The sequence below is a fragment of the Zootoca vivipara genome, chromosome 3 (genome assembly GCF_963506605.1).
Source record: "Zootoca vivipara chromosome 3, rZooViv1.1, whole genome shotgun sequence".
Taxonomy (NCBI): Eukaryota; Metazoa; Chordata; class Lepidosauria; order Squamata; family Lacertidae; genus Zootoca; species Zootoca vivipara.
In genome coordinates this window covers 68,282,594-68,306,530 of record NC_083278.1, presented here as the reverse complement: position 1 = coordinate 68,306,530, position 23,937 = coordinate 68,282,594, and the positions used below count along the sequence as shown (strand labels likewise).

General features: G+C 40.9%; 1 protein-coding gene across 1 annotated transcript in view; it reads left to right on the top strand.

Annotated features, from left to right (window-relative positions):
- Positions 1 to 23,937, top strand: part of PRKN (parkin RBR E3 ubiquitin protein ligase) — a 611,971-nt gene that overhangs the window by 316,483 nt on the left and 271,551 nt on the right. The window contains exon 6 of the mRNA XM_035108599.2: positions 3,849 to 3,964. Coding sequence (XP_034964490.1) covers positions 3,849 to 3,964 — 116 coding nt within the window. The remainder of the gene's footprint in view (positions 1 to 3,848; positions 3,965 to 23,937) is intronic.

The following is a 23,937-nucleotide window of genomic DNA, read 5'->3' as shown; positions in this document are numbered from 1 at the left end:
TTGCAGTCCATGGGACTCTCAAGAGTCTCCTCCAGCAATATTGTCCTTTAAAAACAAACAAAAAAGGATAGATGTACGTTCTATCTATTGGCTGCTTTACAAAAACTAATAATTTCCTTTCTGTTAATAACTTGCACGGCATTCTACACAGAGAGCACACACAATTAGAATTCAAAAATAATTAGCAACATTTCCCCCAAAATGCAGATTAATTACTAATGATGCAAGTTATTATATCTGGTCTCTGGAGACAGCAATGTAGCTAACTACAACTTAATGGAATATCCATGTGTAAGAAATGTGGTAGCTTCTTACGTGCCATAATTTCCTTCCCTGCTAATAAAAGAGGCTTGTTGGAAATAATAGCACAGGTTCGGTGGGAATTGCTTTGGACGTAGCATTAAACTCCGCCAATGGTGTTGATGATAGAAAGGGCTTAATATTGCAGAATGATACCTATCCAGTAGAAAGGAATGTTTCTGATGGCAGAGGCCTCAGCTGTGCCCAGACAGGTGGAAAGTTACCGCTGGTGGTTCTCTTGCCAGCAGAAGCAGGCAGAAAGCCATTATATGGCACATTTGGGAGATGCGGATAGTGTACCAACAGCTTTGGATCTGCTGCACTCAAAGCCTTTGCTTCCCCAAGGGGCTCAATTCTTTGGTCCCTCAGCTATGCCACCCTAGAGCTGGCATAGTGAAAAAGAAAGAAAAACTGCTCTTACACACACCTGTTCTGCTTTGCCTGGTGCAAGCTCACAGAGCTTGTTATTCAGCAATGGATCCATCCCTGCACTGCTCCCCAACCCCACTTAGGATTGCTCTGTAGCTCCCCAGAAACCAAACCCACATTATATCAATTTAAACTTCATATCTAAATCATAGTATTGATTAAATGCCTAGCAGTTCACCGTAGTTACAGCGTATTCTGTTACAAATCTGCTTATCTGAAAGGGACTTGAGGGCCATTAGCTCCACTCCACTCCACACTGTTAATTACATTAACAGTGGATCCTACAGTTTGAAAGCATACCAGCACAAGTAGATAAATAGGTACCACTGTGGTGGGAAGGTAAACGGCGTTTCCGTGCACTCTGGCACTTGTCACAGTATTCCATGCACCAGAAGCCGTTTTGTCATGCTGGCCACGGAAAAAGCTGTATGCAGACAAACACCAGCTCTCTCGGCCTGAAAGCGGAAATAAGCTCCGCACCCCGTAGTCGAATTTGACTGACTTAACCATCCAGGGGTTCTTTAGCTTTACCTTTTACCTTACTCAGAAGTAAGCCACATGAAGTTCCATGAGAGTTATTCCCACTTAAGTGAGTGCATAGGATTGTAGCCTACAAATATCTAAATTATTCTTAACAAATGTATAATTTTTATAATAATGGCAGAAGGACAAATTATTGGAGAAAGTTGTCTTTTTAAATTCTCCAACTATATCAGGTTCATGATACAGAGCCATATATTTACCAGTGGTATTACACCCCTGCAGGAATTTTAAAAAGATGTTCAAGGAAATGTATGTGATATCAATGTGTGAACACAGATTTTATGTGCATTTTGGTGAAACTGCAAGTCATTAACCATTAGTATTGACACCAAATCCCAAAGTCAATGATCCCAAAGTCTTGATAAATCATCATCATCATCATTATTTTTAATTTGTATACTGTCTTTCTATCTTACAATACTCAAGGCAGTTTACAAGCTGAAGAAACAAAAATTGTACATCTTATAACAATCTAATGCAATACAAAAATGTAATAATAAAACATAACTTTAAAACAGGCAACCTCCATCAAAAAGTAACATTCAACAATCATTAGTATTAAATAATAATAATAATAACATATAAAAGTTAAACAGAAATCCACTCAACAGTTACAATAAATAATTTCTAAACTATAATCAATAAAACAATGGCAAGCCACAGTACATAAAATAATACAATACAAATTGAGAAGCAGAGACAAGAGGGTGGGGCAAGGCAGGTGGAAAGAAGCCTTGCCTGATGGAGTCTCTCCCCTCACCAGATAAATATCCAGATAAATGTTATTAGGGAAAAATAGAAGGAGAGGAAGAAATTGTGTGCTTTCATTCTTTTATCTTTTTTACTGGGTTTTCACGGCATTAGACTTTCTTTTAGACTCATTTCAAGTTGGAATTCAGAAAGAACAGCACAATAATAATATTCTACAATATTCTAAAACACTTCTTGTGGTCATGATTGAATCACCACTTTGCAAGACCGACTTAAATTATCTGTTTTTTATGAAATACTCAGAAAAGGGGGTGTTGTTTTTCACATCACAGTATTTTATTTTTTGGGGAGAAGCAAATGTTCATGTGGTGCATGTCAGACTCCAGTAGTCAACACCGCTATAATATATCTGTTCTGGTCCATCAGTTGTTTACAATGCAACATGATGTAGTACAGTCGGCAAGTTATTCATATCATGAAGAACAATGTGGGCATGAGTTTCTCCTGGAAATGGTTCTTGCTGTTTACAGGTTTGACAATTTTTGAAAATACCTAGTTGAAATGAATAGGATCAAATTATACCACAGAGCTGCATTCTTACTTGCTATCTATACATTAAATGACTGTATAAAAAACAACAACAACAGTATGGAGGCAGTAAACTATATATTGGGAGGGGGGACAGAATCCCTTTCATCAAGAATATATTCCTTATTAAATGCAGCACACAGCACAGTGTGTCACGATAGTACACTCTGTTCTTTGTTGCTGGGATATTTATGTCTTCTGTTTACACTTTGTCATACCCATAGCAGTAGATATAATTCTGTTGGGTTTACAACACTTTGTACAGAGGTGTACAGAAGCTCTCCAGTGATATACTTTTTGACTGGGTAACTTTTTATGCTTCCGTAATGTCTTCTTGGGAGGGGGGGTCACCCCCACTCCTCCTACAACAACCACATAAACATCTTCTTTTGATAAGCAACATTTCTGCTCATGTTGCGCGTTTCTGTCTGTATTTCCATATAAGGTTATAGACCAGATTATAGGTTATAACCATATAAGGTTATAGACCAGTGATGGTTTCAACAGAGTTATGCTTTACTCCCAATGTATTGATAGAAATAGAACTGGAAGAGACTAGGAGTCTGGCTTTCTGTCTCTGCCTAGTCAAAGAGCAATGCCTTCTATTCCCTGAATTTCAACTCAGAAATTCATTAACGCTGGACCAGGGATAGGGAATTGATGGCCCTCCATATATTTTTTGGGCCATAACTCCCATAACCCCTGACCATTCTCTATGCTGGCTGGGGCTGAAGGGCGTTAAAGGCAGCGACATCTGAATGGTCTCATTCTCTGGTTTAGCTTCCACTGCATTCATGTACTGCCTTGCCCTGGCTCTAATATGCTTCCCAAGCTAGAAGTGGAAGTGTACATTTGTTACCTTGATTAGCATCTGGATGTGGGGAAATCCACTACTCAACAACAGACTCTTGTGAGTAAGGTCTGAGTGAGGAAACAGCTTCCTGCATGTGGATAAATCCTTGTAGAATCCAGGACCTTTTTATTTCTGTACCAATTTGGTTCTCCATTAATCCCTCATTCCTGCAAGAAAACCATCACAGAATCTATGCAAGTGCTAATGCATTCTCTTTCTTCAGATGATGTCCAAAGAGCAAAATATACACCTTGTACAAAGATACTGTGAGGCATCCTTCCTAAAGCATTCCTAATGAGCATCCCCTTTTTCCACTAGCAGTAGTGATTTATCTACTGCCTCAGACTTCACTTCGACTAAGATAAAGAGAGGACATGAAGTGCAAGTATGTAATCTTCCTTTTATCTCTTCTTCAATATTGCAGGAATTCTACTTTAAATGTGGAGCACACCCAACCTCTGACAGTGAGACATCTGTGGCACTGAACCTCATTACAACAAATAGTCGGTGCATATCATGTATAACCTGTACAGATGTTCGGTAAGTCAGCTTGAAGAATGCCAAACACTGTATCCTGGCAATACGAAGACTGCATTTTTAGGGTGTGCTACTTAATTTTAATTCTGTTTTGTTACAATGGAATATGAGTCACACTTTCCACAATAGAGTTTCTAGGGGTTTTATAACAGAAATCATTGTGTTGATCCTGCATTGCCTGCTTTCCCTCATCCAATCTATTAGGGACACAAATGTTGCATACATATGCAATGGTCATTTTTGCAATTCTGGAATAAAAACGTGTAAATAATAATAATAATAATAATAATAATAATAATAATAATAATAATGTCAAGGGATCCACTTTTAAATCTGGCAGGAGACAGTGGTCCAGTTCAGAGAATCATTTAAAGTTTAAGAAACCCAGTTTATGAACCTGGGAATTAGCATCAAAGCACTCTTTCCTCACACCATATCCTGATTTTGGTGTAAAGTTCATGGCTTGTATTATGCTAGAGTTCCCCATTTGGTCCATAAAGACAGCATGTTTATAGTTGTATACTGGAACTGTTCCATACTTAGTGTCAATTAACAAGCCAGGAAACCACAACTCTGGCTAATATAAGCCAATATCTTCATGCTTCAGCCAGTGTGTGGTAGGAGAGGTAGAGGGAAACTTTGTAAACCGGCATGTATGAAGCCTTGAATGATTAAAGTGCTCTTGAGCAGGGACAGGGAGAGAGAATTTCTGGAAAGGTATACACAGTTGGAAAATAAATAGATATTATTCTTTTCTCCATCTCAAGCACAACACAATATAGTCCATTAAACTGTTTCACTGTGCTGCTGGTGCTGGCTTGACTGTCTGCTGACAGTACTTTGCTGTAGAAAATGAGCCTTTCTGATAGGTTAAAAGATAAGTCAGCTTTGAAAAGAATAGTGGGATGCCCATCACTTCACAGATATTTGAGAGTTATAAAACTGTCATCTGTCTCTCTTACAATTCATCTTTCAGGCACACTATGCTGAATCACTTCAATAGCTTGTGCCGTCCATTAGGTCTAGAGTGTCACCCAGCTGCTGGGACAAAAAGTGTTGAACACATTCCTTCTCTCTGCTTTTTAGGATGTTATAGACAAAAAAGTTACTTTTGGGTGCTAAAGCTCATCCTGGGATAATTTGGTCATCTATGTTTTGGTAGATCTGATTTTTAAAAAGCAATGTAGAGGGAAGGAGTTGGAGCTGTTGGTCTTTTTATAAAAAATAGTCTGCCATCCAAGTAAAAGAGAGAGAGATTTCTCTTTCAAAAAGGTTCGGAAAAAGGTAACTGCAATGGACAAGGGGCTGGAGAACTTGAAATCATGTAGTCCTATTCCCAGATTTAGTTTTACAATTTATATCAAGCAGGTTTTGCTAAAAGTGAAAATCAGGACAGAGTTGTTGTTGTTTGTTGAGCTTTTTTTTATTTAGTAAAAGCTACAGTAATTTGAGTTTTGGAGCTTTTTATGGCATTTTGGGCACAATTTAACTCCTGTTGCTGGTTTTCCAGGACATTTGCCTGATTTCCAAAAAATAATCCAGGATGCCATTTTTGGAGGCGAATTCCAGGACATGTCCTGGAAAATCAGGACGTATGGCAGCCCTAGCTAAATCCATAGTTGGTATACTATGGCTGCTGCACACATTGCAGCATACAAGGTGATGGATTGATAATTTAAAGATGTTCTGAACTGGTTCAGCAAACAGCAAGCACTTAAAACAAATAGTGAATATTGTGGTCCCAGAGGAAATACGTTTTCATCAACTATTTCCAGTGTTTCGTGTGTGTGTGTGTGTGTGTGTGTGTGTGTGTGTATATATATATATATATATATATATATATATATAGAGAGAGAGAGAGAGAGAGAGAGAGAGAGAGAGAGAGAGAGAGAGAGAGAGAAAAGCATCAAACGAGTTTGGCATAACCCCATGGCACTTGAAAATCAGAATCAGAAATCACAACAGTGTTAAGCAACATGAAAACAATATGGGTGAGCAAAAGGGCCTCATGTTACAAGTTTTCATTGTTTTTTATTATCATGTTACCTTTAAAAAAAAAGCTAAGTCCAGATTTCATAAGCCTGAACATGGCAGAAAAATAACATAAAATAAAATTGCCCCAATGAGAATTTTATTAAGGATCGTGAGAGCTTCTGTTCATCTTTTCTCAATTTGCCAAGTTTTAAGGGATCCTTACTTTACTAGTGATAATATAACCAGGATGGCAAGCCTCAAACAGGTGGAAAGCTTTCTATAACTGCTGGTTCATATTGTCTTTACAAATCTGTAAGGTCTGATTACCAGTTGTATGTTGATAGGAGAACTCTAAGGAAAATGCAGAATGTCAGAGACATGTCGGAATCTTCTCAGGACCTTGATAAGAAGTTCCCACCAGTGTGTGGGAAATATTTTACTGCCTCAATCTCACTTGCAATGTATATTGGGGTACTAGAATGTTCCCATGTGGTGTTTCAGGAGAAAAACATTTTTATCTCTTTCCCCAGATATTTTTTTTTGCTTTTAAAAACAGTAATTATTAAACAAAAACTAAGAAACTGATATCAACGGTTTTAGAGTTTATCTTTCTAAACCAAGCCAAATTGGAATGTGTCTCATGGTGGTTAAGTTTTCCCCATACCCTAGCCATGTGTTGTTTGTGAGAAGGGCACTTATTTGCTTCTCTAGGTTGGTTTCTACTTGGGGGAGGGGGGATGCACAGGACTATTTTTTTATCCTGTTACATTAACATTGCCTGGTGTAAAAAAACAACCATCCTATTTGTAAGATTCAGGGCCAATCCCATTTAAAGCATATCCAATGCACATTTAAAATACATGACTTTACCCATGGAATCCTGGGAACTGTAGTTGAAGAGCACTGGAAACGTTAGTTCTTTGTAGGAAACAATAGTCCCCACGATTCTATGGTGTGTGTGTCATGTTCTTTAAACGTGCATTGAATTACCTTTAAATATATGGTGTGGATCCACCCTGAGATAATCTTATATCTCCAATCGTGAACAGAATTAGAAGAAATGTAAGAAATCCACTGAGGATGGATATTTATTTATTTATTTATTTATTTTATTGCCTTTCATCCGAAGATCACAAGGCAGTTTACAACATAAAAAATACAGAATGAGAAAACAAAATACATAATAAAACAAAAGCAAGCCACTCCCACAAACACATTTAAAAGCTATAGAATGTTAATCAGTCAAAGGCCTGGTTATAGAGAAATGTTTTCGCTTGGCACCTAATGATATTTAATGAATGTAGGCAAGCCTCCCTGGAGAGAGCATTTCACAAACTAGAAGCCAATGCAGATAAGGGCCATTCTCATGTGGTAAGCCTCTAAACCTCTTGTGAAGGAGGCACACCAAAGAAGTACCTCAGATGATGATTGCAGGGTCCAGGTCAGTTCATATGGAGGGAGACTGTCCTTGAGGTATTGCAGGCTTTAAAAGTCAAAACCAGCACTTTGAATTGGGCCCAGAAACTAATTGGCAACCACTGCAGTTGAGCCAGAATCAGTGTAATATGCTCAAACTATCTTGCCCTGGCAAGCAACCTTCCAAACTGTCTTCAGAGGCAGCCCTATATATAATGTGTTGCAGTTAACCCTCATAGTTAAATAAGTTTACTGCCACTGCACAAATATGTAGGAGTTTCCTAAGTCATTGTTCCCTAAAGGAATAGATAATCAGTTGTCACTTCCTCTTACATTATGCTGGTAAACACGTTTCTTTAGCAGTTTTGATAGTTTATGTTAGGCATCCCCAAACTGCGGCCCTCCAGATGTTTTGGCCTACAACTCCCATGATCCCTAGCTACGTAACAGGACCAGTGGTCGGAGAAGATGGGAATTGTAGTTCAAAACATCTGGAGGATGCCTGGTTTATGTGAATGGGTAATGTGTGCAGTGTGTTTGCAATGTGTGTTGAATTTGTATTGAACATACTTTAAATGTACAGTATGGCTCTGCCCTCAGTTGGTGTTCTTGTGTGTGTGTTTTGCCACTGGCATTTTTTTTTGGGGGGGGGGTTGCATTTTCTTTACAGACTGCTTTACAGAAAGAAAACTATAATAGGTAAGTGGCTCAAATTTGTGGACATTGTTTATTACTTTTCATGTGACAGTAGATTAGAAGGATTAAATTGTAGATCTACTTCTGTGTAAATTCTGTGAAGCAAAGTGCCCCTGGGTTGGATTTAAACCTTGTTTTTCATATAAAGGCTAGGGAGATCCAGACAGTTGCCATGGAAAGTGTGAATTACTTTCAGTGACCTTACTTGCTTTTCATTGATTCCATTGCTTGCTTATTCCCTAACTGAAAAGAGCACTACCAGGGCAGCTTCATTTGAGGAAAATCAGGAAATTCTTTTTATGCATGTGGGGAGATATTTGAGAAACTCTGACCTTAAAACATCCAGAATTGGCTGCTGATGGACATGGTATACTGAATGAGCTGCTCAAACTAAGACTGCTCCAGTTGTTAGTTTAGGATGTGTTCCCACCAACATATTAGTCCAAAACACAACACATCAAGCCTGTCATCTCAACTCATCCTATTGTCTCATTAAAAATGACTGACCTTTAAAGTCTGATTCTTTTGCCTATTGAATGCTGTTGTAAAAGCAAACAAGGAACCATTTTTTCCTTGGCTGGGTTCAGAATGCAGTGCTAATGAATTAAAAGGCTATCCACATGTTTGGAAGGAGACATCTCTGCTGTAATTTCACTTCTGAGGTATTGGCTTTATAAGATTCAGTGTGTGATACATTCAGAGCTTCCTCTTCATCGGTGTGTTCTCCCACAGTTTCTCCACCCAGCATGGCCATCAATTGTCCTTTTCAATTGTATATGCCTTACATGCTGCTGTGTTTGTTTTCCTTGAAAACTTCCAGGAAAATGTTGTACTAAGAGCTTAGCCACTTTTAACTAGTCCGTCTAGAGAAAAGCGAACCATATCACTTTTTATCTGCCTCCGAAATAAATGGGATTTTTTTTTAAAAAAAGAAATAAATTAAGTGAAATGACAAATTAAGCACCAAAGAATTGTTACTAATTGCTTTAGGTCTTAAAGACCTGTTAAATCAAAGCGCAGTGCACAGCTATTAATGCTTAGTTTCAGTTACCTACAAAACCCCATGATAAGACCTTTTATTGATGCTGGTACTTTGAAATGTGGATTTGGTATCTCTAAGTGACCTTCCTTTCTCCGTTGGCATGCTCTGTAGGATCTGCACACAAGCAGTTATATCAGCAGGGCTTCCCGAAAGTGTTAGAAGCCCTTGTGGGTGAGATGCGTTGTCGTGTCTTTTTATCTTACTTTCACTGCTGGTACATTGAAACACTCACTGTCAGTGATAGAGCAGCATTGCCTTTCCTGCCGTTCTCTCTCTGAACTTCTCAAGGAAACGATCACACCTTCATCCCAATGCCAGACTTCTTAGTATCCACAACCAAACCTCTAAGAAAACTTTGGGATTAAATATTCATCTATTTTCAAAGCCATTTTTAACCTGCTTTTCAGCCAAAATTGGCTTCTGGAATGACTTACACCAGTAATAAGATGATGACATGGTTTGCTCATCACCAGAGGCAGATTTAGGGGAGTGTGACCAGTTCGGTTGCACTGGGTGAAGAGCCCTGGGGGTGCCACAAGTGGCTCTGCAACCATTATGCAGAATGGAAGGTGAGAGGCGAGGGGTGCCAAATTTTAGCCTCACATAGGCATAGCTGCCAAGTTCTCCCTTTTTTTAAGGGAAATTCTATTATGCTGAATAGGCTTCCTCATGAGAAAAGGGAAAACTTGGCAGCTATGCACATAGGTTTCCACTGAAATTTGAGACCCCAAGATCCACCTCTGACATCACATTGGCTTAGTGAGACTCACAAATGTCAACTCCCAGAGAGGAGCCTGCAGCTGCTGAGCTTGTGGTTAGTGTGGAGAGGGTTTAACCATGAGCCTGGGTTCCGGCAACAATCTAAGCCAAATGTTTAAGCTAAACCTTGACTTGAGTCACCACAGCAGCTAAAAGGGCCAGGGAGGAGAAAGCAGCTGCAAGCTGCTCCCTAGGACTCACACATTCATGTATTCACACTTAGTGTGGCTGCCCTCAGGCTTGCAATCTAAAACACATGGCACACAAGTAATATTAATTAGCTGGGAGGAGAAAAGGAGCAACTCAGGCACACTTCTTAGTTTTACCTTCACATATTTGTGGAAGTGAATAATGCTTCCCAGTGGCTCATTCTTTGTGGGCTATAGGATCAGGAACTTACCTTAACTATTAATTTTTCAACATGCTTCTCAGTAGATCTTTATAAGAATCCTGAAAAGATCCCCTTTGAACTTCTGCTATGTTTCTAAACTTGCAATTGATTCTGGGTATTTCACAGACAGGTGTAAGGAATGGACTTCCTTTTGAAACCAGACGGTGTGCAAGTAAATGTTTTTGTGCATTTCACTTCCACTCAGTTCATAACTTTCAGAGGAAGACTGGCTTGTGTTGTGGGCTGCCAGCTCCAGTCAGTTACAATATTTTATGCCTTAACTACTTATGAAACTTGCTTTAAAAAAGTATTTATTTAGGGCTCAGGTTGAAGTACAGTGGAACCTCGGTTTACGAACACCTCGGTTTACGAATTTTCGGTTTATGAACTATCCTAACCCAGAAGTTAATAAACCGAGGTGCCTGAGGCCTACTGAGCGTCCGATGCCTTCGGGGAGGACAGGCCTTCGCTCTGATGCCTCCTGGAGGCCCGGAGCGAAGCCCTGGCCTCCCCGAAGGCATCGGAACGAAGGCCAAACCTCCCCGAAGACACCGGAGCATCTGATACCTTCGGGTAGGCTGGGCCTTCATTCCGATGCCTCCCAGAGGTCGGGGAGCGCTTCCGCGACTGGGCTGCAGCTATGGAAGCACTCCCCGGCCTCCGCGAAGGCATCGGAGCGAAGCCCCAGCTTCCGGAAGGCATCAGAGCCTGGCCTTCGCTCCGATGCCTCCCAGAGGCCAGGGAGCACATCTGTGACTGGGCTGCAGCCGCAGAAGCGCTCCCCGACCTCCGCGAAGGCATCGGAGCAAAGCGGATTAATCCGTTCTAGACGAGGAAAAACACCCCCTAAAGCACCAGGGCCTTCGCGGAGGCCAGGGAGCGCTCCCCGGCCTCCGCGAAGGCACCGGAGCGAAGGCCCTGCTGCTTTAGGGGGTGTTTTTCCTCGTCTAGAATGGATTAATCAACTTTCCATTACTTTCAATGGGAAAGTTCGCTTCGGTTTATGAACACTTCAGTTTATGAACAGACTTCTGGAACCAATTGTGTTCGTAAACTGAGGTTCCACTGTACAGTGTTTCTGAAGCACCAGTGTTTTCAAAGGAGTGATTTCCACTTGGTGTTCTTGGGTAATGCTCATTGAAAGGTTCCTAGGCAGTGGACATTTGGAAAGATCAAAGAGATGCTATCTGGTACCAATCACTGTGCTTGGCAGAATAATTCTACACAGATGATCAGTGGCATTGTAGTCCAATGGATAGAGATGAAGCTTCAAACCCCATCACGGCCATTTTTTAATTGCATGGCCTTGGGCAACTCAATTATAGGCCCAATCATAATTATAGTGGCTTACCTCCCACTAAGTGCCTTAGAATTTAAATGCTATATAAACATTGTACGGTAGTAAAAGTTACAGAACTGTTTTAGAATATATCCACAACTCAGCACTAATCAGGAACTATACAGTTTAACAGTATCAAATATTTGGGCAAAATAGCATAGGAACTGCAAGATAATCTACTTTTGATTTTCAAGTATAAATTAGCCATTTAATTGGCCTGGAAATTTGTGCTGGAAAAAATTAACCTGATTGATGTCCTTCTATCTCCCCACCCACACCTGCTTCTCACTCCTTGGATTAGTCACATGAGTTATCTCACCTAATCAGAAACTGATTGGTGTTGCTGAGAGCATGAGTAAAGTACAAATAAATCATGAATCAGTACTGAAAATCACTGAAAAAGGAATACTTTGGAGGGAAAGGGTCTGCTGAAAATGTTGGCAAAACAACCATAATCTCTGAATACTTTCTAATATCTTTTAGATACCTGAATACTTTCTAATAACTGTTAGGCACAATTGTGCCCATTTCACATGCAAGCAAGGTTATGCTTAAAATTCTACAAGGCAGGCTTAAGCAGTATGTGGACCGAGAAATCCCAGAAGTGCAAGCTGGATTTTGAAGGGGCAGAGGAACCAGAGACCAAATTGCAAACATGTGCTGGATTATGGAGAAAGCTAGAGAGTTATTAAAAAGCATCTTAAAAAACAGAGACATCTCCTTGCCGACAAAGGTCCGTATAGTTAAAGCTATGGTTTTCCCAGTAGTGATGTATGGAAGTGAGAGCTGGACCATAAGGCTGATCGCCAAAGAATTGATGCTTTTGAATTATGGTGCTGGAGGAGACTCTTGAGTCCCATGGACTGCAAGAAGATCAAACCTATCCATTCTGAAGGAAATCAGCCCTGAGTGCTCACTGGAAGGACAGATCGTGAAGCTGAGGCTCCAAATGTTTGGCCACCTCCTGAGAAGAGACGACTCCCTGGAAAAGACCCTGATGTTGGGAAAGATTGAGAGCACAAGGAGAGGGGGGGGGGCGACAGAAGGCGAGATGGTTGGAGAGTGTTCTCGAAGCTACCAACATGAGTTTTACCAAACTACGGGAGGCAGTGGAAGACAGGAGTGCCCTGCGTACTCTGGTCCATGGGGTCACGAAGAGTCGGACACGACTAAACCGCTAAACAACAACAGATATTTGAGTATCTGCTTAGGCTGACTCACATGACACTGTTCATCATATGAATACTTGGTTATGTGAAGCAGTGGTCACTACTAGATGAAACTAATTACTAATCATGTTTATTATCATGTACACACAATATCTTCATATCCATGGTGGTGACAAGCACCCCAAGTACTAGAATGACCTTCTCCTCTAATAACTGCCCATTCATCTAATGATGTGAATCAGCAATAGGAACACTAGCATTTGGTGGCTTGTATCACTCAGCAACTTTGCACTATTGAAAAATGCTTCCATTCTTGCAAGATGGTGCAGTCCATTTTTGCCAAACCCCTTGCCTGCTGTAGCCCCCCATGCCATGTACTCATACTATTTTGGAGGGACTCAAAATCCTCAGAATTAGCTTTTGGGAAAGAGCACAGGGAAAGATGTGTTTGATAGGTGGAATTGGCAAAAATTAGATAGAACTGTTTTCCACTAGCACAGGACCATTGTTGGATGCATTCCATGTCAGAACAATATGGTCATTTTTATTTAACTAATTATTCATTGTTACAGAAGTCCCAGTTTTGACAGAGTAAATCCTCCTTTTAATGTGTCCCTGCTTCTGTTGCTCATGGCCAGACTCAAGGTGGCACATGCTCAAGCCATTTGCCACCCTCTTCATTGGTGTGTTGATTTCCAGCTTGTGGAATTAAAGCAATAATGAAGGCTGCAATCCTAACCCCACTTACCTGGAAGTGAGCTTCACTGAATTCAGACAGGCTTCTGAGTAGATTGCAGCCCCAGTTACATTTTTTGCTATCTGCTTAGCTTTTGTTCGTTAAGTTCAGTTGTCTGTAATAAGAGAAGTAAGCTGATCTGAAAGGAAAAAGAAAGACAGTGACTCAAAGAAGTTACAAACAACATTGGAAAATAATAAGGAGCCTTTCTACATAGCATCTAACTTTTTTGAAGCTGACAAACGATTATCTATGGTGCAAGAGGCACAATGCTATCAAAAAGCTGCTTCTTACAAAATGCCATGCTGGTGAACAAAGATAATTGATAATTGTGTAGGTGTCCAATTAAGCTGTTGCTTATCTAGCAGTCTTTCAAGATTGAACATGGCCATAACTTTCAATATATGTAGTGGAATAGTTTGTTTTTCAGGGTAGGAAAAAAGCAGCATATTTTTTTTTGCCTTGTTATAATAAGTAGCAACATTGCACAACAATGAAACAAAACTGTATTGAAACTGTATATTGAAAAGCAAATAGGATGCTAGTCAGGGAAGGACTTGCACTGTGGGCCCCTATCCAAGTAGCTGAGAGCTTTCAGAATGGGGTCACATGTAGCCACATGAGACCCCCATTCTGCAAAAGTAACATAAGAAAGGGCCCTTAGTTGCTGCTTAACCTACCTGGACCCTGTGATCAACATATGAGGTTTTTCTTTGTGTGTCTCCTCCAAGTGATAATTGGGCCTTTTTGTGGTGGCTCCTCAATTGTGGAAAGCTATCCTCAAGACAACTTAGCTGGTGCTGACTTCGTTATCCTTTGGTCACCAGGTGAAAATATTTTTATTCTCTTGGGCATTTGGACAGCACTAATGGTCTGATTTTCAATTATTTATTTTTGGTGTTAATTCCTATGTGGATGGGGTGGTTATGAAAGCAACATTTTAGAAAAACCACAAAGCTCATGCAATTTGATAGCTACTATTCACTTTGCATTTGTTTTTGCTTGATTTTGAAGAGTAATGGGCTAGTTCTGAATCTTGGAACTACATTTTCAGTTTTGTCAGTTACAATACCATATGGATGCACATTTTGCCCTGGCAAAGAAGGGTATAAAACCTGTTCAAGGTGTGAGCTTCTTTTTCATGTCACTCTGTCTTATAAATGAGTCTCATTCCTTCCTTCCTTTTTATTTCTTCATAAACCATGGCGTAGAATAAACTGGTGATACTATTGTACTGAGATGACAATAGTGAGAATACTGAGAGGGGGAAATGTTCACTCAAGTTGCCCTGCTGTTACTAATAAACAGTCTATGCCTCACTGACAAATTCTGAGTTATAATCCTGTCATCACACCAGTGTAGATGACCCTCTATAATATGTTGTTGCCCAGTATTTTTTAAAAAACAAAATGTGTAGATGATATGATACTGAGTTTTAATTTTTTGAATTCTCTCTCTCTCTCTCTCTCTCTCTCTCTCTCTCTCTCTCTCTCTCTCTCTCTCTCTTTCTTTCTTTCTTTCTTTCTTTCTGGGACTGTTAATCACCAAGTATATCCCTACAAACAATGACTGAAATAGTTACTTTGAGGATATACTGGTATGTAAGGTAGGTCATGGAGTACAACTTTCATCAACTCCAGTCAGCATAACCATTCAGGAATTATGGGAGTTGTGGTCCAGGAACATCTGGCATGCACCACATTGGCTACCCCAGACCTAAAACTTTAGACCACTTCACAAGCCTCTTTTATATGCTCCCATTCCAATCATTGGGACAGCTCACAAGCAAGTGTACTGATATCAGTGCATTAATACTTCAACTGGCAGAAAACTGGCTGCAATCCTGTACACGCTTACCTAGCAATAAGTCCCATTGAATTCAGGGGTGCTTACTTCTGAGTAATCACATACCTCATTGCTGTTCTTTGCACAGCTGACTGTGGCTGAATGGAGTTGTAGTCTTGAACACCTGTAGGGCACCTAGTTGTTGGAAGCTCTTTTGGAAGCAGCTGTCTGTCCTGGCTGGCTTGGTGAGAACATAACCAAAAGGGTGTGAAGTGTCTCCTTGCCTACCCCTGAATCTAGAGCCCAATTATGACACAAGTGACTGAGGACATTGTGGCAGAACTTGCACGGAACCCAGGATCATCGTCCTAAACTAACTGTACATTGGCTGATGTCCCTTGTGGATTTTGGCTGAGAGAATTAGACGTGCTGTGCATTCAGTTCCCCAAATTAGAATCTTGCAGGCATTGTGTAAGGTGCTACAGCACTTTTTGCAGACTTCAAAAGCTAGTTTTACATAACTTAAATATCATCTCTAATTATTTTGGAGCATTTTAGACTTTAGCAAATGTTGATGTCAGTAGGGGGTAGGTTTGCACTCAGTAGGGTTTTCCATTAAGAATTCTCTCTTTGTGTACACGGGTGAGCACACACAATTTTTTTTGTCCAAATATCAAAGTGTCAAAAAATGACCAGCTTTTTTTCCCTGCAAGTCACATACATTGGTATTTTCTTAATGGATGTTTCTGGGTTTTCCTACTACTGTTTTCTTAGAAGAGAAACAACACAGCAAATTCAGTTTCTTCCCTCAAGGCATATTCTCTGTGGCCTGTGCTACAATATCACCAAGCATCTGGCAGGAAACAGAGCCAGACAATTAAAGAGCTTTGTGGAAAGCAATGCAGTCTGCACCGTGTCTTAGAGAAATGTTATCGCTGTGAAGCTGGTCAATTTGCTCTTGTGTGAGGATTTCTGAATTTTGCTGCTGGAATGGAGGAATCCACAAGTCAGTGCAGTGGCCAAATCAGAGGGGGCTGGTTACTAGGTCATCTCTCTTGGTACAAGCAGAACCAAAAAATTACAGCTTTATCAAGGTATTTGATACTGACTCCTAGAAATGTGAAATTTCAAGGTGTCCAACTTTTCCCCTCTAATGCTTTTGTCTGAGAATTTCATAGTGTCCACACTATTTTTGCAAGGGAGGAGGATGGAAGAAAACCCTGGGACCACCTCCCATGAGCTGCTCTGTTCACCATCCCACCAGCTTTGGTAGTTACCAGCCGACAGTGGGCCAAATGATTTGGCAAGATGGGCTCTCTTACCCTATTATTGGTCTGGCATGTGTATGACAATTGGAACTTTTTTAAAATCACTCCTTGGGTGAGGCTATGTGGTTAATCATAATGTGTATGGGCCCCCATTTGGTCAGAAGCATCCAGAAACTAGCTTTTGATGTCCTAGTAATGATGCATTACAAGTGCTATATGGTGTTCTAAACTGAAAGCATATCATGTAAGAATCAAGGGACAGTTTGGCTTAGTTAGGCTAACCAGAGATAAACTAGATCATTATGCATTGACTGGCACTCCCCCTTGGCTACATTTGCACCATGTGGTGGATGGAAATCTTTTGTAAAACCAAGCTCCTGACTTTGGATAGAATTTGGGCACCCCCCCCCCCAAATAAAATAAATACAAGTGGAAAAGGGATCTATTACAGCAGATTCTGTGTGAAGGCCCTTAATTTCTTGCTAGCAGCAGTCCAATGATCTTAATGTTTTCAGAATTACGGTAACCAAAATAGTAAAGTCTTTCACGATAAATGCTTCATTTTAAACAGCAGGCTAATATAATAGTTTTATATTGATAGATATGCTGTTCTGCAGTAGATATGGTGTTTTGTGGAATCTTTTAAAAAGTCACTTAATAAAATTAGAATTAACTTTAAAAGAATTACAGGCATGCTCAAGCCAAAATAAAACATTTTTTCAGTTCCATCCTTGCATTTTATCAGATGAAGTTTAAGCACTTAACTCCTCCATTTGAAATAAATGGAAACTCTGAAAGGATTATGCCTCGTGTAAAGAAGTTTATTATCGACTTTTTAGAAGTATGTATTAAGTATTCCCCCCCCCCCTGGAACTAATTTTCCAAGGCATAACGGAGATATATATTTCTTTTCATTTTCACTTTCAAGATTGCAATGTATAGAATAGCATGTTAAATCTATCCATGTCTCTCTCCCATTCTGACACACACACACACACACACACACACACACACACATCAGACCTTTGTGGTGGCTTCAGTTCAAACAATTTCATCTTCTCTTTTAGTTCACAGTTTGGTATAAACCCCAGAACACAATTCAACACTTCTATTCAGTAGTTCCATCACAAGACTAGTAAATTAAATCAGATATTAAATCCTGATCGTTTCCCATTTTCTTTGTATTGGTCAATGAGTCCAAAGACAGGGAATAAAACAGATTTACTGACGAAGTCTGTATCTAACATATTTGGGAAGATTTAATTAGCAATCCTGAAACACTAATTTGTTCTTAAGATGGCTTTTATTGCACAATTTTCACACAGCTTTGGCTTTCTTTCTCTATTCTCATTCATAATCCCTTTCTGTCGTAGTAATGAGATGGAGGAGGAACACTGTAGAAGACTACAAAGGAGTGGGCTAGAGATCAGAGACCCCCAGAGAAAAATTGCTAGTTGTATTGAAACTCTTGTAGCATCTTTTGAAATGCCTCAGAAGTTTTGTTTGTTTTAGATTTTGCTTTGGGCTAAATGTGGGTGGCAGTTCCAAAGATGAGGCACCACAAGCATCCTTACTTGGGTAAAGTATTTTATTGTAAAGGGCTCATAACTTATCTTGCAGGTTGATTTCCAGGACTTTTAAGTTGTGCTTATTGAACCATGGTTGGTTACATTGATCACAGACCAAAGTTAATATTTGTCATGTATGCATCCTAAGGATTAAGCGGAAAGGGCCATAACCCAGGGATAGAGCATCTCTGCTTTTCATTCCGAAAACCTCAGGTTCAATCCTGGGCATCTCCAGGTAAAACTTGAGAGAGATGCCTGCTTGAAATCCTGAAGGGCCACTCCCAATCAGTGTAGACAATCCTGAGCTGCATGGACCAATGGTCTGGGCTCAGCATAACACAGTTTCCTAATATGTTCTTTTTTTGCTTTATGTGGAACATTTATTTATTTATGACGTGTTACAGGTGGCGCTGTGGGTTAAACCACAGAGCCTGGGGCTTGCCAATCAGAAGGTCAGCAGTTCGAATCCCTGCGACGGGGTGAGCTCCCATTGCTCGGTCCCAGCTCCTGCCAACCTAGCAGTTCGAAAGCACGTCAAGTGCAAGTAGATAAATAGGTACCGCTCTGTCGGGAAGGTAAACGGCATTTCCGTGTGCTCCTGTGGTTCGCCAGAAGCGGCTTAGTCATGCTGGCCACATGGCCCGGAAGCTGTACACCGGCTCCCTCGGCCAATAATGCAAGATGAGCGCCGCAACCCCAGAGTCATGGTCAGGGATCCCTTTACCTTTACCTTACACATTAAAAGTAAAAACTGCTCATGATAAATAGGAAACACAATTGTAATGCAAAGTAAAACATAAAACTATTATTGCACCTCCCAAGTTAAACATGTTTTAAAAACAGTGGTCCATACTGTCTTAAATGGCTAAAGTGAGCAAGAAGGCCTTTATCTACTTGAGGAAAAGTCTACTACCGGTACACAGATGATGCCCGGCTATTCCATTACAGGGGTGCCCTGTTGAAAAGGCCCTTTCCCGGGGGGGGGGGAGGCATCACCCACTTCACTTGCTACATTTTAGCTTTTTATTGGCACATGTGTGAATAATACTCTGTATAATAATAATAGCTGTCTGCTTCTACAGTAGAAGACTTCAGTGCTGCTGAGGCATTTCTTTTGTGCAATCAGCTGGAAACTACAGTGGTACCTCAAGTTACAAATGCCTCAGGTTACAAACGCTTCAGATTACAAACTTCGCTAACCTGGAAGAGTTGCCTCGAGATGAGAACTTTGTTCCAAGATGAGAATGGAAATCGTGTGCCGGCAGCGCAGCAGCAAGAGGCCCCATTAGCGAAAGCACGCCTCTAGTTAAGAACAGTTTCAGGTTAAGAACAGACCTCCGGAATGAATTAAGTTTGTAGCTAGAGGCACCACTGTATATTAAAATGGAAATTCAATAGAGCACTTAATATTGAGCATATGAGTTAACAAATTTAGAAAGTTTCTTAACTCATTTATATTCAAAAGAATATCAAAAGCAACATGCAATACAATATATGAATAATCAGATTTTTTTTTTGGGGGGGGGGTTGACCCTACTAAAATGATATACTATTTCCAAATGAACAGCAACCAGGCTAGGATAATCCAACTTGGAAAATCTGGTAGAAGAATAAAATGTCTTCAGTAGGTGATGAAATGCCACCAGAAGGGAGTTTCGTAATATTGGAGCTGCTACACCAGGCATCCCCAAACTTCGGCCCTCCAGATGTTTTGGACTACAATTCCCATCTTCCCCAAACACTGGTCCTGTGAGCTAGGGATCATGGGAGTTGTAGGCAAAAACATCTGGAGGGCCTCAGTTTGGGGATGCCTGTGCTACACTAAAAGGCCTGCTCCATGTCACCATAGTTCTGACCTTGAGGACATGTGGCACTACAAGAAGCTCCTCCCCTGATTACCATAGTGACTGAACTAGTTTGTGGAGATAAGGCAATCTTTCAGCTACCCTGGTTCTAAGTTGCTAAGGTCCTTATAGACCAGGCATCCCCAAACTGCGGCCCTCCAGATGTTTTGGCCTACAACTCCCATGATCCCTAGCTAACAGGACCAGTGGTCAGGGAAGATGGGAATTGTAGTCCAAAACATCTGCAGGGCCGAAGTTTGGGGATGCCTGTTATAGATCAATATTTAAACTTTCAAGCTGGTATGGTAGCATATTGACAGCTTGCTCAGATCCACTGGGTGACCTGAAGCCAGTCACAGCCTCTCAGGCTAACCTACCCCGCAGGGTTATTGCAAGGATACAATGGACTGATTTCTACAGTGGTTGCAATTGCTGGACACTTTTCAAAAGCAGCCAGATGTATGTTGCATATTTGTAATCTAGCCTGGATGTTATTGGAGCATAGATAATAGCTAGAAATATTTCCTAGAGAATCTTAAATTAGTTCACCACTGTAATTCCTTTTTTAAGAAGGTGAAGCTTTCTTCCTTTGAGTAACGTTCTCACTTAGTTTAAACAAGCTATGAGCTGGCTCTACCTTGTATGTTGAGCTTAGATTTTCAAATGCATTCTTACAATGTGTCACAATAAATGAAATGCTTCTTCAGATATGTGAGATATGGGGTGGGAGGAGTGGGCTGCTTAAAAGACAGAATCCAGTGTCCATGTGCCCCTTGCTTTTATGTTGCTGTTTTATTTTATTTTGTTCTCTTGTCTAAAGGAAAAGTGAAAAATATTGCTTCCTTCATTACCAAACAGTTCTTAAGCTCATGAAAAAAGAGCCAGCAGAGAGTCTAGAAAAACCTTTGAAATCCCTTTCACCCTGTCTGTGCTTCTAATTCTCTGAAAGAAACTTGGACAGCAAGGTTAGGGAAAGTGAGGAAAGGGGATAGCAAGGAGAATTATGACTTTAAATGAGTTTCTACTATCTGCTGTGATGATATATTAAAAAGTGTTTTGCTGTCTTCTGGCATCTTATTCCAGCTTTTCACTTTAGCAATGTTCCATGGTGCTGTGTTTCATAGATATTGGAAGAACAGTAAGATTGGGGGGAGGGGATCATAGCCTGATCCACACATTCAGTGTTTTCACCTAAGGGTGGAATGTTCGTGTAGCTTTGTCAGGGGACCACTGGGGGGGGGGGCAGCGGAGAGCCCAGGAGATCGGGACAAGGGCTCTCTGATGAAGATGGAGCCCCAGAGCCTAGCGTCTTGCAACTTCCACCGGAAGGTGGTACTGGGGCTCAGGAAGAGATGCAGACCCTTGGGGATGCTGAAAGGGCTAGCTTTCCAGAGAGAGGGCTGCAGGGGGCGGACCAAGGCACTTCCGAAGGGGAGGCTCCAGAGGATACAGCACCGGTCCCTCCACCAGCGCCCTCACCCCAGCAGAGAAGGGGTGAAAAGAGGAGGGAACAACGGAGGAGGTTTAGGGTGTCCAGGGGGCTGTGTGGGCGGAAGTCACAGCAGGAGGGGCTTCCGGATTCTGGATCGGAATAGTGCAGTCATGCTTTTTGATGCTCTGTTTTGTACATATGTATATAATAAAGCCCTGTAAAAACCAAGCACAGGGTTTGGAGCTGCTTACTCGTGAAGAAGCAACTAACACCATTACAAGATTCAATATGAACCAGGACTGACCCCAAACATTTTGCTGCTGGAAGTGAAACACAATATAGCACTGATCCCATTCAAAGCTCATTGGACTGGCAGTTCAGTCCTACTTTAACACCAGGTTATTTTATCCTCACCAAGCATCTCAGGTTCCAAAATAACCGCAGATGTCTTACAGTTGTGCCTGCTGGTGGAAAGCTTAACATGGTAGTGAATTAACATTTCTCTCTTGTTCATCATGTTAAAGGTTTTGAATGTGTGAAAGGAAACCCGAAGTCTCATGCTGTTCAGTCTTACTGTAGCGCCACAGGGGTGGGGGGGGAAAGACCTCCAGCATAAGATGTTGAGCCAGCATAAGGATGTTCAGGGTGTTAGAAGATGGCCCTTCCCCTTGTTTAGCCCATCCTCCAGCTACTGATGTACATAACTCACAGGCATGACTCAACTCACAAAAGGTTTCCTGTAGTAAGATCCAGGTGCTTCATAAGGCAAGACAGGACCAGAACAACATGTGCCCTCCTGATAGTTCCACCACCCTCAGAGGTTCAGGGGGATGGCCCATGAGAGAGCATTCTCTGTGGCAGCCCCTAAATTGTGGAACACTCTGCCCACAAAAGAGCACCTGGCTGGCAACTTCACTTTGTTTGTTTGTTTGTCTGTTTGATATACTGCCCTTCAACCGTAGATCTCAGGGTGGTTCACAACATAAAGTTTTCAGTAAATGCTGAAGATGCCCTTCTTTGCCTTGAACTTTGACCCCCAAGACATATGTTGGTAGGACCCAACCTATTTTTGTGATTGTAAATTGTTTTAAACCTTTTAACGTTGTGTTTTTAAAATTGCTGTACCCTACCCTGGAGCATGAGTGTGAAGGGTGGGGTGAGGATGAGGATGATAATAATATATATATATATTTGGTTCTGGGATGCGCAGTTTCCGCAGCCCATGATAAACATGTCCTCCTGCTCTTTTTATGTCCTACTGTTACAAGTTGCCAGGAGTGATTAACTTGGTTCTCTAGTTTAAAAACAATAGTTAGCATTATAACAGAAAAATCTCCCATTTCTGCACAAGATATATTCCTTCATTCATCTGATTTTTATTTTCAGTTGACATATGAGAAAATGGGTGACTGTGTTTCTGTTGCATCCCAGATTCATCCTAGGATACCTTTGTTCCAATTCTCTGAGGATGCAATGTATAGGGTCCTTTATCCTATTTGGGCAAAGAGGTGTAGAAGAACAGTAGATCAATACATACACCCCACCCCCAGTAATGTTTCTCAGGCTGTAATCTTCTTGTTATGAAACATCCCCTCATGGTGCTTAGATGTACTCTTCAGTGAGCTCCAGATCTATACAAAAAGAAAGAGTATTCCACTTACCTTCCGAACAAGCGGACCACATTGCAAAGTGGCATACAATTGGATGTCTGTAGTCAGTGCTATGGAATGCTGGGATTTGCAGAATCCCAACGTGTTGCTACAGCAACCGGCTGTGAGGGAGGAGGATTTAGTTGAGCCAATTAGGCAAGGAAAGTTACACTGCTGAGCGGGTCTGTGTGTTCTCTCTAAAAGATAGTGGGTCCCTGTGCACTACTGAGGAAACACGCATTATAGCTCTCTCATGTCAAGCACACCAAAACAAAGATGCTGCTCAGCATTTCTGTGTAAGGAACACACCCTTGTACTCAAAAGCCACACTCTTTTACTCTTGATTAATGCATTCAGAATAACTATTGGTCCTGGTTCAGTATTCATAGTCACCAAAATAGATTGGAATCTCACTTTTACTCAGAAGCATAAACTGAAAATGGCAAAATTGTTTTTAGTTTACTGTACTTTTTCCTAGTGCTAATGTTAGAATAACAACATCTTCCACTTCTGCACCATAGAATTGCTGATTGAATGTTCTTTATGGTCTGTAATTGTATTTCTTTCCCCTACCTCAGCACTCTGGTACTCGGATTCATTTGAGAGTTTGATTGACATTGTTATTCCCCCCCTTTTCCCCACAGCATTTGAAAATAAACTTAAAAGGAGCTGGTAGGGACTGTTGCATGCTGATGAGCCAATCTTTATCTGCAGCCAGGTGCAGTGCCCCCCTCCACCTCTGTGTTCTTCACAGTATCTTCAATAATGCCTTATAGAAAAAGGTAATTTCATATCAACTTTGGAAAATGGCAATTTTGTTTCTCCCTTTTACTCTGTATACATTTTGAAAGTTAAGAAACTTTCATGATAGTTATAATATATATATATGGGGAGATAACAAAAAATAT